General features: G+C 44.4%; 1 protein-coding gene across 1 annotated transcript in view; it reads right to left on the bottom strand.

The window, feature by feature from the left end:
* Positions 1–7610: 7610 nt before the first annotated feature.
* LOC310897445 (disrupted in schizophrenia 1 protein-like) overlaps positions 7611–13454 on the bottom strand; it is a 228033-nt gene continuing 222189 nt past the window's right edge. The window contains 1 exon segment of the mRNA XM_083831104.1: positions 7611–10338. Within this exon segment, the coding sequence (XP_083687230.1) occupies positions 10192–10338 (147 nt within the window). The 3' untranslated portion in view covers positions 7611–10191.

Below are 13454 nucleotides of genomic sequence, written 5' to 3'. Positions count from 1 at the left end.
GTTTGAACTCCTTACCTCACCAACTCCTTTAACCAAGAAGGCTTTTTTTTTTTTTTCTCCTAATTTTATTAATCTACGCAATGCAAGGACCAGGACATACACATCCTTCTGTAACGTCATGCTGTTACGCTGTTCACACAGCGACAGCAGTGACTCATGCTCTGGACCATTGTGGCAGGTATTACGTGTGAATATGTGGCCACTTCTGTCCTGATAAGGCTGCTGAGAATATATGTCTGCATCTATACCTAATGAGAGAGGTGACTAAAGACAGAGCCTGTTCTGGAAACCTTGTTCTTCCCAAATAACCTTCAGCATCGCTGGGTAACGTTTCATCCTCTCAGTATAGCTAAAAATGAGGACTAAATATTTCATTTGTCTTTTTAAAACAGCCCTGCAGTGTCATTACCCTACAATGACTCCCACACTTTTTACAAAAAAAGACTTTATTTTAGCTGGAGGAAAAATGTTTGCAACATTTTTGGATGAGAGTTGAAGCAGAAACCTAAGTAAGTTAGTATTTCCCTTAATGAATGCAATGATGGCAGTGCTGCTGTCGCTTTTAAATGTATGTTGGCCTCTGGGGTCTTGCTGGCTCTTACAGAGAGGGACCCATGAAATAAGCTGCCTTAACTTGTGCCCTTTGAAGGGACCTGCCCCATGTCTCCTGCCTCACCAGACGAAAAGCGTCAGGCTCACGAGTAATTTGTAGAAACCCAGCAGTGTCTGGCCTGAGTCTGAAAAGCTGTTCTCTCTTTACTGCAAGAAGAGCGAGTTGCTATCACGCTCTGAAAGCTTCACATCTGTCTCTGGGCTGGAAGAGCCAGGCTTGTAGTTTACTTCTGCAATGCCTAGCCTCTGTTGCAAAGCTCCACTGACAAATGTCATCATTTTGGGGTTTTATGAGTGAGAAAAGAAGAACTAAGAGGGGCAGTCTTATACCAGTTTCAGAAGAGAGATGCACGAGGAGCCTTAGCATAGTTCAGATGCTGTAGGGATGTGGTGGGCATCTGTGGTTGCAGACGTCAGAGCTCCTTATCTCCTTGTCACCTTAGGCCAAGCTTTCCTTAAGCAGCTCAGCTGTTACTCCCCAAAGGGCAGGAAATTTTTCCTTGTGCTTAACTCTTATGTTCAGGTCAGTGCTGCTTGTAGAGATGCAGCTCAGAAATGAAATGCTCATACCGAGTGCCATTACAAGCATCCTATGTGAATATCTGTCTCATCTCAGGTTTCCCTAGCATCTTAAGAGCAGAATTTGGGAGCCGTATCAGTAGCATGCCTCTTGCCTCAGTTTTTCTCCCAGGATCACTGTGAGACTCTCCTCAGAGAGCTCTGCGTGACGCTGAACACTGAAATGTTCCCTCCAGCAAAACCTCTTAAAGGATTACTTTGACTTGTGATTAAAAGTGGCAGGGAATACTTGGCAGATCTGAGACTCTCAACAAAGCTGTGCAATTTGCTTTTTGGGCTTTTTTTGCCTTTTATTTAGTTATTTATGTTTGAAAGCTAACAGGCTGCCTACCAGGCTTGGGAGGGCAGGTGAGTTTTGGTTGGTTCAAGACTCAATGTTTAACCTGGGAGAGGATGAGGTTGGAAATTGTGTACCGTGGTGAAAGAGAAGCTTTCCTTTCAACTCTCATTGGTATAAATTCTTATACCATGTCCCCAGCTAGAGTGGCTGTGTATCTGCAGGGGGAGGCTCTGAAGAAGGAGTGCAGTTTGTGCAGTCACAGAGCATGCACCCTTTCCCATTACAAGTGCTTCATGGAGGATGTCTTACGAGCCTGATCTATCTGCATCAGCCCAGAGTTACACAAATCCCTGCCTACCTGCTGGTGACCATGATGCTTTTTCTTCTACATCAAGCATTTTCAAAAAAAAATTCTACTTCAAGCCCTACTTCAAGCATTTTCTACTGCAAGCATTTTCAAAATCAAGTGATGTCTCCGCTCAGGAGAGGTGTAGACCAGAAAAAAGCACCTGATGCACACCCCTTGCCAGGTGCACGGTGCATTGTTGCAGAGGGGTTCCCACAGACTGACCAGGGCACCTGATTGCCCGCTGGGGAGAGGTGAGTTGGGCAAGGACAGAGAGGCACTTGGATTTCACTCTAGCAGTGGTGAAGCAAGACGGACTAGAGAATTCCGTGTGGATGGCCTTGCCAACATGAAATGTTCCTATATAAAGGCATTGGTAAAATTTACTGGGATTTGGGCTCACATTCTCAAAATCACTGAGGTGCTTAGAAACCCTGAAGGACGGGGACTTCTCCCCTTCCTTGACTCTTGAATTTGTCTTTGTTGTATGTCGAGGCAGAGGAGTTAGCCTTGTTCTTGCAAAGACAGGAGAGGAGGGACGTGAGCATATTACTGCAGTGTCTCAGGCTTAAGCTGGTGAGGGACAGCAAGTTCAGTGGCTCAGGTCCGTGCCGTGGGTCCCACAGCTTTTCCTCCTCTTGCGGAGCGACCGGGGCAAGCCCGTGCCCGCTCAAAACATGCTTTCTGCCTCCTGCTCCAGCAGCTGGAACTAAACTTTCTTGCCAATCAGGTTGTGCTTTGTCTGTGTTGCTGCAGTGATAGGGAGAAGACTTGCAGATGCTTTGGGCGTGCAGTTGGAGGCAAATGGCTCCGCTCCGTGCCCAGCTGGCCTCCTCTGCATGAGGCAGATGTGTACAAGATGTGGCTGGAGCTGACCTGCAGGGATGCTCGCTCCCTGTGGGGCTCGCCTGCCTCCTCTGAGCATCAGCCCCTCAGCAGGCTCCAACCCCAGCGGAGGTGGGGAGGCCGCCCAGGCTCTGCCTCGGAGCCGGGGAGCCAGCCTGTGGCTGGGGGAGGATGCTGTGCGGACAGCAAAGAGGGGAGCTGGAAGTGCAAGGAGACTGGCAGTGGGGAAAAATCCTCGAGTTCTGGGATGAAGCTTGCTCCTTTCTTCTGAATCTGCGCACCATTTAGGACATGCATAAGCTGCACGTTCAAGGGATGAATGTGGAGCATATGTGTCTGTCTGAGCCTGTGTCTGTCTGTTACCTGTGTAGATTGATGGCGGGAAGAAGCACCCTAGGAGCTCCTGGACATGAGACACAGCAGACTTTGCTCTGGCTGCTGCAGAGGACTGCCCATTTGCAGGAGTCATGATTATTTTCTCCTACTGATCTAACTCCTAGAGCTTAAAAACACCTCCCACAATAAATAGCCCAGTAACCATTAATAGTTGTAGAGGCAAAACCTGATCCTTACCAACATCCTTTGCTAGAGATAAGCAGGCTCTGTTACCAATTTATAGGGAAAGTGAGTAAAGAAATCCCTGAGTGATCATCCCCCTGACCTCAATATTTCATCTGGGAAGAACTTTCTAAAGATTGAAAACTAAGGCTACAGAAGGGGAGACATTAACCAGGCCCGGTGATTTATTTGTCTTTCAGGAGATAACATTGCTGCTTCAATTTTTTCTTTCCACTACCAAAGTTCTTTTTTATTTTAATAGAATTATTAAGCACTGACATTTAAGCAGACCCAATCAATATTACATTTCCAATTCAGGATAATAAAAGAAGCACACAGTAGAATGAAAGGGAGGGAGCTGGTGATGCCTTACTGTTCCCATGTCATAGCCAGGGAGTATTGCTGTGCTAGGAGAGCTGCTGTGTGTCACTGCCTGCCACTCAGTGCTGGGAGAGATTTCAAGCAGAGCTGGGGGTTCGGTACAGCTGCTGCACATATTCACTCAAAGAATTTGGGGCACTTGATGGGAAGACAAGGAAGAAATGTTTCCCGTCAGGATTAATGGAGAGAGACTGGCTTCATTTGCTACAGCTCATTACAGAAAATTAGCAATGACAAATCACGTATGGCTGTGAGAGACAGGGTGCTCTTTTCACCTTTTCCTTCTCATTTAATGAAAATAAGTGGCAGAGGATTGATCACACGCCAGCACCCTGAGCCAAGATAGGCAGTGCCTGATGGGTGCAGTGCTGGTTGGGTTTCTTTGGGCTTTCTTCCTTTGCAGGAGATGTAGTGTGGTGCTGCAAACAGTACAGGGCTGTCTCTCTGAATCGCTCCCTTGAGGAAGCTGGGGAGTCCATGGAGGCTGATTTTGTGAATGTATCACCAAGTGTCTTTCCCAGGCTTGAGCGGGCTCCTTTGCAAAAGCAGGGTGCAAAAAAGCCAGATACCAGAGTCCACTGGCCCTCAGCTTGAGCAGAGCTCTGGGTCAGGGTCTCCCCTGGTGAATGCTGGACTTTACACAATGTGTGAATGATGATGGTGTTGGATGTTGTCTACGTATCCATCTTTTGAAAATATATAGTGCAAGGACAAGTTCTAGAGAGAAGAGAGGTGGGAGGAATAAGAGCGGCATTTTCACCCTCTACCCAGCCTACCAACAGTTACCACATGCTTTTTTTCCCCCCCTACTTTTTGTTATTTTGCTTCGTTTCCATGAATAGCTGCTTTTCAGCCATGGAGAATTCTGTTCGTGGTGGGCAGTCCCTTCTCACCCTCTGAAACAGCGGCCCAGGCTGTGGACTGGGTGCGGACGGGGCATCTGTAACCCTGAGCAGTGAGTCCAGGCCAAGTGCCACCCTCAGGGAGTGACCCCGCACTCCCTGACTTCTAGCAGGCACAGACACACCTCGAAGCCCCAAGGAAACCCTTTGTGTTAGACAGGCTGCAGCCCGATCCCCCTGTACTGTAACTAGCCCCAGCTGCCGCCACCTCGCCCACTGGAGAGAGGAGCGGCTTTCCTCAGTGTGCTGGCAGGGTGACGTGGGGCCTGTTGGGCAGCCATGTTGAGGAGGGCTGGGGTGGGAGGCAAGGACAAGGTAGTGCTGTTGGCCTGCCCCTCGTGAGGTGCCCTCGGGTGGTCTGCTGGGATCATTGAGACTTATGATAAGCCCTTTCTTAACTTTCGGTTTCCCTTGTATTCGTTTGCCCTTTTGAGTTGAGGTCAAAATCAGGGAGTAGGTAAATAGGGCTTTCTAACTTGCAGCCACCCAGCTGCTACGTCCTCCAGCTCCGCCTCTGCAGGTAAACAACAGCTTATCAAAGCATCTCTGCTTTCTGTGATTTATTGTTTTTCTGATTTTGTTTTAAAGCCATGAAGGAAAATGCCTATGTTTAAGGCAAATGTGGCCCTTCCTCAGTGGCATACATATAATGCAGGCTGGAAGGACCTGAGTTGTGGTGGTTTCTGTGCTGTATCTAGGATGTAGAAGGACTTGTTCTGACACTTTCTGAAAAAAAGAAATAAATAAAATCCCAGGTTTGCTCTAACTTCCAGCAACACAGTTTCTTGCTCCAATGGTCATTTACTCTCCCTGATAGAAATGTCTTGGTTTTTCGTTGTGGAGGATTCTGCTAGATGCAATAGCCTAGTAGCAATTGGAAAGCCTTCCCCATGTAAAGAATATGAGTGGGTCACCTCTTGATATTTAGCCAGCTGTTATTCATAGTGAGCTTTTTGGTCTTTTTATGTAAGGAAGTTTTCCAAACCTCCAACCACCTTGCACCTCCTTTTGTGAAACCGCATCTGCTTTTACTTTGTGGGGACAGCAGAAATGGCTGCGCTGTGTTCTGTCTCTTCAGAGTTGTCCACCTAAGCGGGGAAATAGTCTGGGCATCCATTTAGCTGCTGCTCCAGGAATTCATGTTGCTGAAAAAATCCCACAGGGCAGGAGAGTAAAGAAGTACCTGGGTCCATTTGTGCAGAGCTGTGCCTGGCTCCAGGTCGCTGCACTGGGAACGCTCACACTGGGAAGCAGGCACAAAGCTCTCGGTTTTGGGAGTGAGCTGATACACTCAAAATTTTGCGCCTTGGCAAGACAACCCAGAGGGGTGTCCTTTATCATTTCACAGCCTCATTGTTGGAAAAGTAATAAATCTGACATTGTTTTCTTCCCCTTGTAAATTGGGTTGTCATTGTGGAAAGGTCTTTTAATTTTCCATTTCTACAGTGAGATCTATCATGTCTCCTAGCTGCGACCCTGATTATTTTCCTATTAACTCTCTTTTTCCACTTAGTATTCCTGTGTTGCTGCTTATTATTGTAAACTATTTGTTCAACTTTGTAGGCTATTATAAGAACAAATAGCCTAGTGATGTATTGATTTTACCTGTGTCTTTGACAATGCCCCAACACACCCTTCCCTAAGATGCTATTCTTCCAGACCAGAAACCAAGGAGAGAGGGACTGAATGCCATGCATGCTAAGAAGAAAGACATTTCTTTACTCACCCAACCCCAGAAGCTCTTTTCCCAAGCCTCATATTCAAAACTTTGTTAGAAATTTGAGAGAAATGCTTTACTGTGGCTGCTGGCTTGGCTGTTTTTCAGGTTCAGAAAGAACCTCTTGCATTCACAGGCCTTTTTTTTCTTTTCTTTCATTTTTTTAATATCTCTCCAGAAACTTGTATTATCCTCCTTAGCAGTGCAGATAAATATCCACATGTGCATAATATTTTAGAGCTTCTTTGTAGCATACGTTAATCTCTGAGACTAAAAAATCTCTTGGTCCCAGTCTCATTTTTAATAGGATAGTAAACTAAGAGGATACACGAGGATTATTCTAATCTCACCCTGGAGCTCCCTCCAGCGCTACTGCCTATCTGGGCGCTATTATTTAACTGTCTTCTCCAGCTCTCTAGAAAAGATGTGCTTATCTTGATTTAACAAGTAATGATAGGAAAAGCAAAAGACTGAGATGTCAAGCTTTAGAAAGAACGGATTAGCTAATTGAGTGAGAAAAATATTAGGGTAGAGCTAAACACCCCTTTGGGGTGCTGTCCCCCTCACATCCTTCCTTCTGCCCCTGGGTAGGTTTGTGCAATGGGGGGAGGGGGGGGGTGGTGTTAAATACAGCTCACTCCTCCTCCTCCAGAGCAAATGCAGTGGTGTGCCTGAGGTGAGCTGCTCTCTTCTTGCAGCTTGATGCTGTGGCAGGGATTTCTGTGCACAGAGCCTCTATGGCTGTTCATGCACTCCTCAAGCCTCTTGAGGGCTGGAATCTTAGATAGAGAGAATGCGTGTGCCAGGCAGAAAAGGGGCTTATTTCTGCTGATGCACGTTTGCAGGTGATGGGAGACCAGTGGCTACCCGGAGGTGACAGCACCCTAGTACGTGTGTGCCAAACTGATCCTTGGGGCACTACAGCTGCTCTCCTACGTCTCATCGTTCCACCATGCCAATGAAGGTGTGTGAGCGTGACATTGACTTCAGACAGTGTTGTAGCCAATGCACAGACATATGTCACTTCCCTTCCCTCAGTCCTCCTCCACAAGTGAGGGAAGAGCTGTCCTCCCTTGGGTGAGAGAGGCAGGCAGGCTGAGCCAAGCCAGGACGCAAACACAAGTTTTACCTGTCTGTATAGCTCACTGGATGATATTTCCCTCCTTTTCACGCTGAAAATAGCTTCCTTTTGCTGTGATAATCTAGTTTTGAATGTGTTTTTAGACTGTTTCCAGAAGGCATCACAGAATTTCCCAAGCAGAGGAATCGCTGCTGTCAACAGCTTAGTAATAGTCATGCACATGTTTTCTCCTTTCTTCTCCTCCCTCTCCACCCTGCCCCCCTCTCCCGAGAATGAAATTTGTAAAACCTTGTGCACTGCTCAGAATCCAAACAGACATTTGGTTAGTTAAAAACATATTTCTCTTTATTTGGAAGTTTTGTATCCACAGATAAAAGGCAGCCGATACATTGCATAGTATACCTTCTGTTTTTTTAGTATGCTTATTATTCAGTATATTGAGAAAGAATGATTACTGGCTCTAACTTCCCACAACAAACAGTGAAGTTAATGGAATAATAAATTAAAGTAGTAGTCCATATTATGTATAAAATAAATGTTAATACATACAAATATGATATGAATGATTAATTCAGTTTCCCTCCTCCTTAAGAGTTCAGGGTCTCATCAGAGTGGTTGCATAAGCTGAGTTTTTATTAAAATGCAGCAGCACTCTGAAGCTGCAAAACACAAAAGCCACACAGGTTTGTTAAGTGAATGGGAACACTGTCAAGAAATGATGCCAGGGAGAATGAGAATGTTTTTGTCCCCTCCCTATGAGGGTAACCATCACTGTTGTTGCTGCTGCATGGAGGAAGGCTTCACACTTCACCTGTGGTCTTGGCTCTAAGGCACTTGCAGTCAAAGGACAAAGCTCCACACACCCCTCAGCGTGTGGGAGAGGAGAGCCATCAGGCCTTACTTAGTGTGTTGTTTATCTCCAGGCTGTCCTTGCAGCAGGCTTGTAGTCCTGTAAACGTTCATTGCTGGATATTTGCGGTGGTAGTGCGCAAGCAGCTTCTAGTGGTCTTTAGGATACTGCTGTAAGGGAGCTCTCTCTTGTCGGTGTGTGTTCTTTTTTTGTCGACCTGAACTCCTGTGGGTTCCCGTCAGTGCTTTCTGGCTGACTGCTGTCCCCAGGCAGCCACGGGACGTGTGCCCAGCCAGGGTTTCCCAAGTGGGCCGGTCTTTTTGTGGGCTGAATGTCAGCAAACTGCAGGCTGCCACCTGCACTTGTCGGTTTCAGAAAGTGCCAAATCTAGCAGGGGAGGGAGCTATCAAAGAGGGACAGTCCAGCAAAGCTGGAGAAAGAGACCTAGCAGGGCAGCAAGAGACCTCCATCCAAGACTGGGGAAGGGAACAGAGAGCTGGAGTCCATGGAAAGCAAAGATCCAGGAGTCTTTACCACAACACAGATGCTGATCCATACATAATAATACAATGATAAAAGTCAACCGTGTTCTGAATTACAGGGTTGTAATTCCATCCCGAGGATCTAATGACTACAGAAAGCACCTGAGCTCTGCTGCCCTGGTTTGACAACCGTATACACCTGGATGCAATTATAACCCTGTTGTATGGCTCAGCTGCCTGGCACTTTTTTTCCTCCCTATGTATTAAACGTTGAGGTAGAAGTTTCAACTTGTATTAAAACACACGGTAGAAAATGAACACAATCTTAGTGGGCTAGTAGTCCAAAGACCTTCCAAATTTGCAAAAAAAATTCATAAAGTGGCTATAAAACAAGTAGTTGAAGTAACAGAAGCAAAATAATTCTAAAAATGTCATACAAATAGTATTAAAAAGTACAGTAATAAGTTGCAAGACACTTGCTTGATCTACTGGCTTAAAATAAATGAACCAGAGACATTTTGTTTCTAAATTCTCCTTCTGCAACAAATGGCAGAAGCAGAACTTTGTGGTATCAGATACATCCTGGTATCCAAGAGTACATAATGAATTCCTAAACGTAGTAACTGTTTTGAACAATGATCTAAATATAGGTCATTTGTACTAGTTAGCTTCAATGGAACATTGCTTTTCTTTCCTATTAAAAATACATGTTTAAGTATGTATATACACATACGTGTCTATTGCAAAAAAAAATCTGCATTCCTTCTTAAGTTTATAAGGAAGCTCAAAATAATATAACAGTAATAATAAACTTTACAAGAAGATTTACTGTTCATACAATACTTAAATACAAGGAGCACAAATCAGCAACGTAGTATTTTTTGTGTGCTTTACAACCCCTGTAATACTAAAACAAGTTTATATTAATACCTACATGAAAATAGTTAAACTACTGCTGTAGGGGTTGCTGTTAGTTACCTCTACTGTACTCAATACCACGGAGTAAACAAGCTCCAAATTTCGGTTAAAAGAATTTGGTTAGCTTGAATTTCATCCTATTGATTTAATTATTGGCAGGAATGTGCAAATACATTCAGTGTAAGAGAGCTGTTAAATCCAAAGGAAAAAAAAAAGTTCTTATATTCTTACAGCTATTTTACAAGAAATACTAGATGTTCCAGCTTTAACACTACATTTTTAAATCAGGGAAAAAAATTCATGAGTAAGGAAGACAGATACTGTTTACGAGTCTTCAAGGAGAATATTTCACTGACATTAAAGGCAACTCTGCAGACTCACTTGAAATGTATCAATTTGTAATCTACACATTTACAGGGGATGCTCTGCTCCGAAAGCTGTTTCCCAATCTGTGCCAAAACATGTGAGGCTGCGTAGAATACTTCTGATGATAGACCTCCAGGCTCTGTTTCTCCATAATTGATTTAGTTATTAGTTATGCAGGCAGAGAAGAGATCCCTGAGGCTTGGTAAAACAGTATTCAGTTACTAAAAGCCACCCTTTGTGAATTAATGTCATCCTACCAGTTCTTTCTGCTCATTATTCCTCCAAGTCTTGTTTTCCTGGACACCAGCTGTCACAGAGGAAGTCTCCAGCCTTTTCTTCTCCTGCCTCCCTGGCTGGCTGAAGTTGCACCAGCACGGTCTGGAGCGTCTCCTTCACCACCTGGATCTCCCTCTGCAGAGACTGTGCAAGCTTTATTAAGGAATAAATCGATAGGTGATTGGCAGCCCCTTTTCTCTTTCCAAGTTATTAAATAAATTGTTGTTCCGTTGCTCACACCAGATGGCCATGGCTATCTAATTGTAGCTTCAAATTCTTCCAAATTGTTTGGATTAAATATTAATACATTTATTTCACTTGCTTTCAAAAAAAAAAAAAATCCAGGAAAAGTTCTCAAGTAGCATTATTTAGCACTTAAAAAAAAGAAAGAAAGAAAGAAAAGAGGGGATGGGGGCTACTGCTTGGATGCTGCTCTCATGGGAAGGAAGGAGATGAAGAAATTGTACCATAGATGCAGCAGACCTAGCCCCTGGTTTTGTGCTGGATGGTGAATTTTTGAGCACCAGACATAGGGTGGCTCAGACCCGACGTGACGGCAACAGGAGCGGTCTGAGACAAAAGGGAAGTGACCAGAGCTTGTGTGGAGTTAGTGAGCGAGGCAATGTGTGCCAGGACAAGGGGGGGAGTAGGGGAGTCTAGGCAAGGTAGCAAAATTAATCCTCTCTACTATAAAGCAGAGAAAGTGTTTATGCCATACTTATTTTCCATTGTCTACTTCGGGTTTCCTGCCAGGCACTTATGACGGCTACTGTCTCTGCCTCTTAAGAGGTGCTGACCTTCCCCTTCCCTCTTTCCCCAGTTCCAAAATGACAGAGGGAAGGAATTGGGGATGGTAACCAGACCGCGAATGGGTGCAGCAGTGAGCAGACACCAGCAGGTAGGACCAGAGATACATGGAGACAGGAGGCAGTGGCAACTGCTGAGCCATGCACAAGATTTCAAGTGGCTGGTCTTCCTAGGGCAGTACAGCTTTCTGTTCTGATGGCTAGTCTCTCCTGGGAATAAACACAGCTTGTACTATCGATAGATCACTCTTGCTGCTGATAAACTTATGTCAGTGAGACTATCCGCCTCTGAGTCCAAGTGCAAGGGTTGGACATAGCTCAGTAAGACAACCAACTTTATCCCCTCTTCTCTAGCTTACACAATGTGGAGAGCAAATCAAGCGGGAGCTGTGTCAGTGCCTGCTGGAGATATAAACCAAGAACCAAGTCTATGTGAACAAAACTTAAGGCCCGTCTTCAACCACTCTGAGAACAGCATTTCTTCCTGTACAGATACTGCTACAGGGCGAGGACCCCAAAAGGCAAATGTAAATGGGTCAAGGAAAAGAGAAATAAGTTCATCTCTAGCAGTAAGTCAACAGGATTTCTGAGAGAACCAGAAATGTGCTTCTTCATGGGAAATGAAACAGGTTGACACTGAAACAACTCGCTTTCAAAACCACAATGCACAGGGAGAATAATGCACAAGGACAGGCTTTATCCTTTACACAGCCCATCCATTATGAAATGTTGTTTTACCCGACCCCGATGTCAATGCAATGTCAAGAAAAAAAAAGACACCCTCCGGTTATGCAACTGCAAAAAGTGAGCTTCTACTTTTGAAAAATTGTGACTACAGTGAACCAGAGGAAAGCCACACAAAACACTGCTATTCCAGGCAGTCATACTTATGCCTTTGAGAAGCCTTTTGGCTGCTTTTGATTCTGCTATCACTTCCTCAGAATTTCATCTTTATGCGTTTATGTAACATTTACTATGATGTTTCACTTTTAATTCCTTCACCAGGAGTATTCATGCATACTTTTAATTTCTGGACAGCTCTAATGTAAAGGGATTCTGACTACCCATAATCAGTAACAGCAGCACACGCTCAACTTCTCCTATCCTAGGATCTCAAAGCACTGTACAAGGACAAATTAATTATGCCTTACAGCTTCTCTGAGGTAAGAAACATTATTATTCTCTTGTAAGTAGTCCTGGACTGTCCACCACTCTGCAATTTAATCAGGAGACTCTGTTGAAAACCTGACTGTGAAAAGAGAAATTCTTCAGTTTATGAACACCATGAAGCCTCTGAAATTTAATTACTTCTGATGTGCAGTCTCTGACTACATGCTGTTATTTGTAATATCCCAAGCAATTACAAAATTCTTTTCAGGTATAAAGAAAAGGCAAAATTGAAACATTTCACTGCCAGTGGATCAGAAATCTTCAAGCATGAAGGAAAAGGAAGGAGACAAGGAAAGAAACTCTTAACCAACAGAAAGACAGAGCAACAAGAAAGATGACTGTGTAGTCTTACCTATAGCAAGTTTCAGAAAACTCATGAGTAATACCACAGTCAGGTGCAGACCTGCAACTATCAAACAAGCCTTTATGGCTAGGCAAAATACATGACATAAACCTGAGAATGGAATCTCTATCTGTATACAGATGTTATATCTGGATAACCAGCTTCACCCATTTTAAAAACACAGAAAAAACTTAGCTGTGCATGGGTCCACATGCAACATCTAGCCAGTATCAAAGGCCAGAGCCAATACAAGTTTCAACAAATAATGTTTTCTGGTCCTGCTATCTTCCAGTAAAAAAAATGGCAAAATCTCTCTGATGTCTAACAAGAAGTTAAAGTAATTGGAAACAGTGTCACACAAACCCAATCCATTTTCTGCAACAATGCTGCAATTCAAACGTGATCTTGGTTGAAGCTTTTCACCTGTTTGACTTCCTCTGTCTTTCTTTAAAAAGTCTTGAGGAAGATCTGTCAGGATCTGGAGCATGTCTGGCACAGGAATGATTTAACAGACTGGAGCATCTTTCATATGAGGAGAGGCTGAGAGAGCTGGGACTGTTCAACCTGGAGAAGAGAAGGCTCGGGGGGAACTTACTGATGTGTATAAATACCTGAAAGGCAGTAATAAAGAAGAGGGAGCCAGACTTCTCTTCTCAATGGTAAGAAGCAACAGGCACAAATTTAAAAATAGGAAATTCTATCTGAACACAAGAAAACACTTCTTCACTGTGAGGGCGGTCAAATACTCACATAAGTTCTGCATAAAAGTTGTGGAGTCTCCATTCTTGGAGATACTCAGAATCTTACTTGACATGGTCCTGGACAACCAGCTCTAGGCGTTCCTGCTTGAGCAAGCGGATTGGACCAGATTACCTCCACAGGTCCCTTCCAACCCAAATGACTCTGTGATCGTACACACCATGTGCCAAAAGACCAGCAAA

This window comes from Anser anser (genome assembly GCF_964211835.1).
Source record: "Anser anser genome assembly, chromosome: 3".
Taxonomy (NCBI): Eukaryota; Metazoa; Chordata; class Aves; order Anseriformes; family Anatidae; genus Anser; species Anser anser.
The sequence above is the reverse complement of the archived record's forward strand: the minus strand, read 5'-3'. Positions and strand labels throughout refer to the sequence as shown.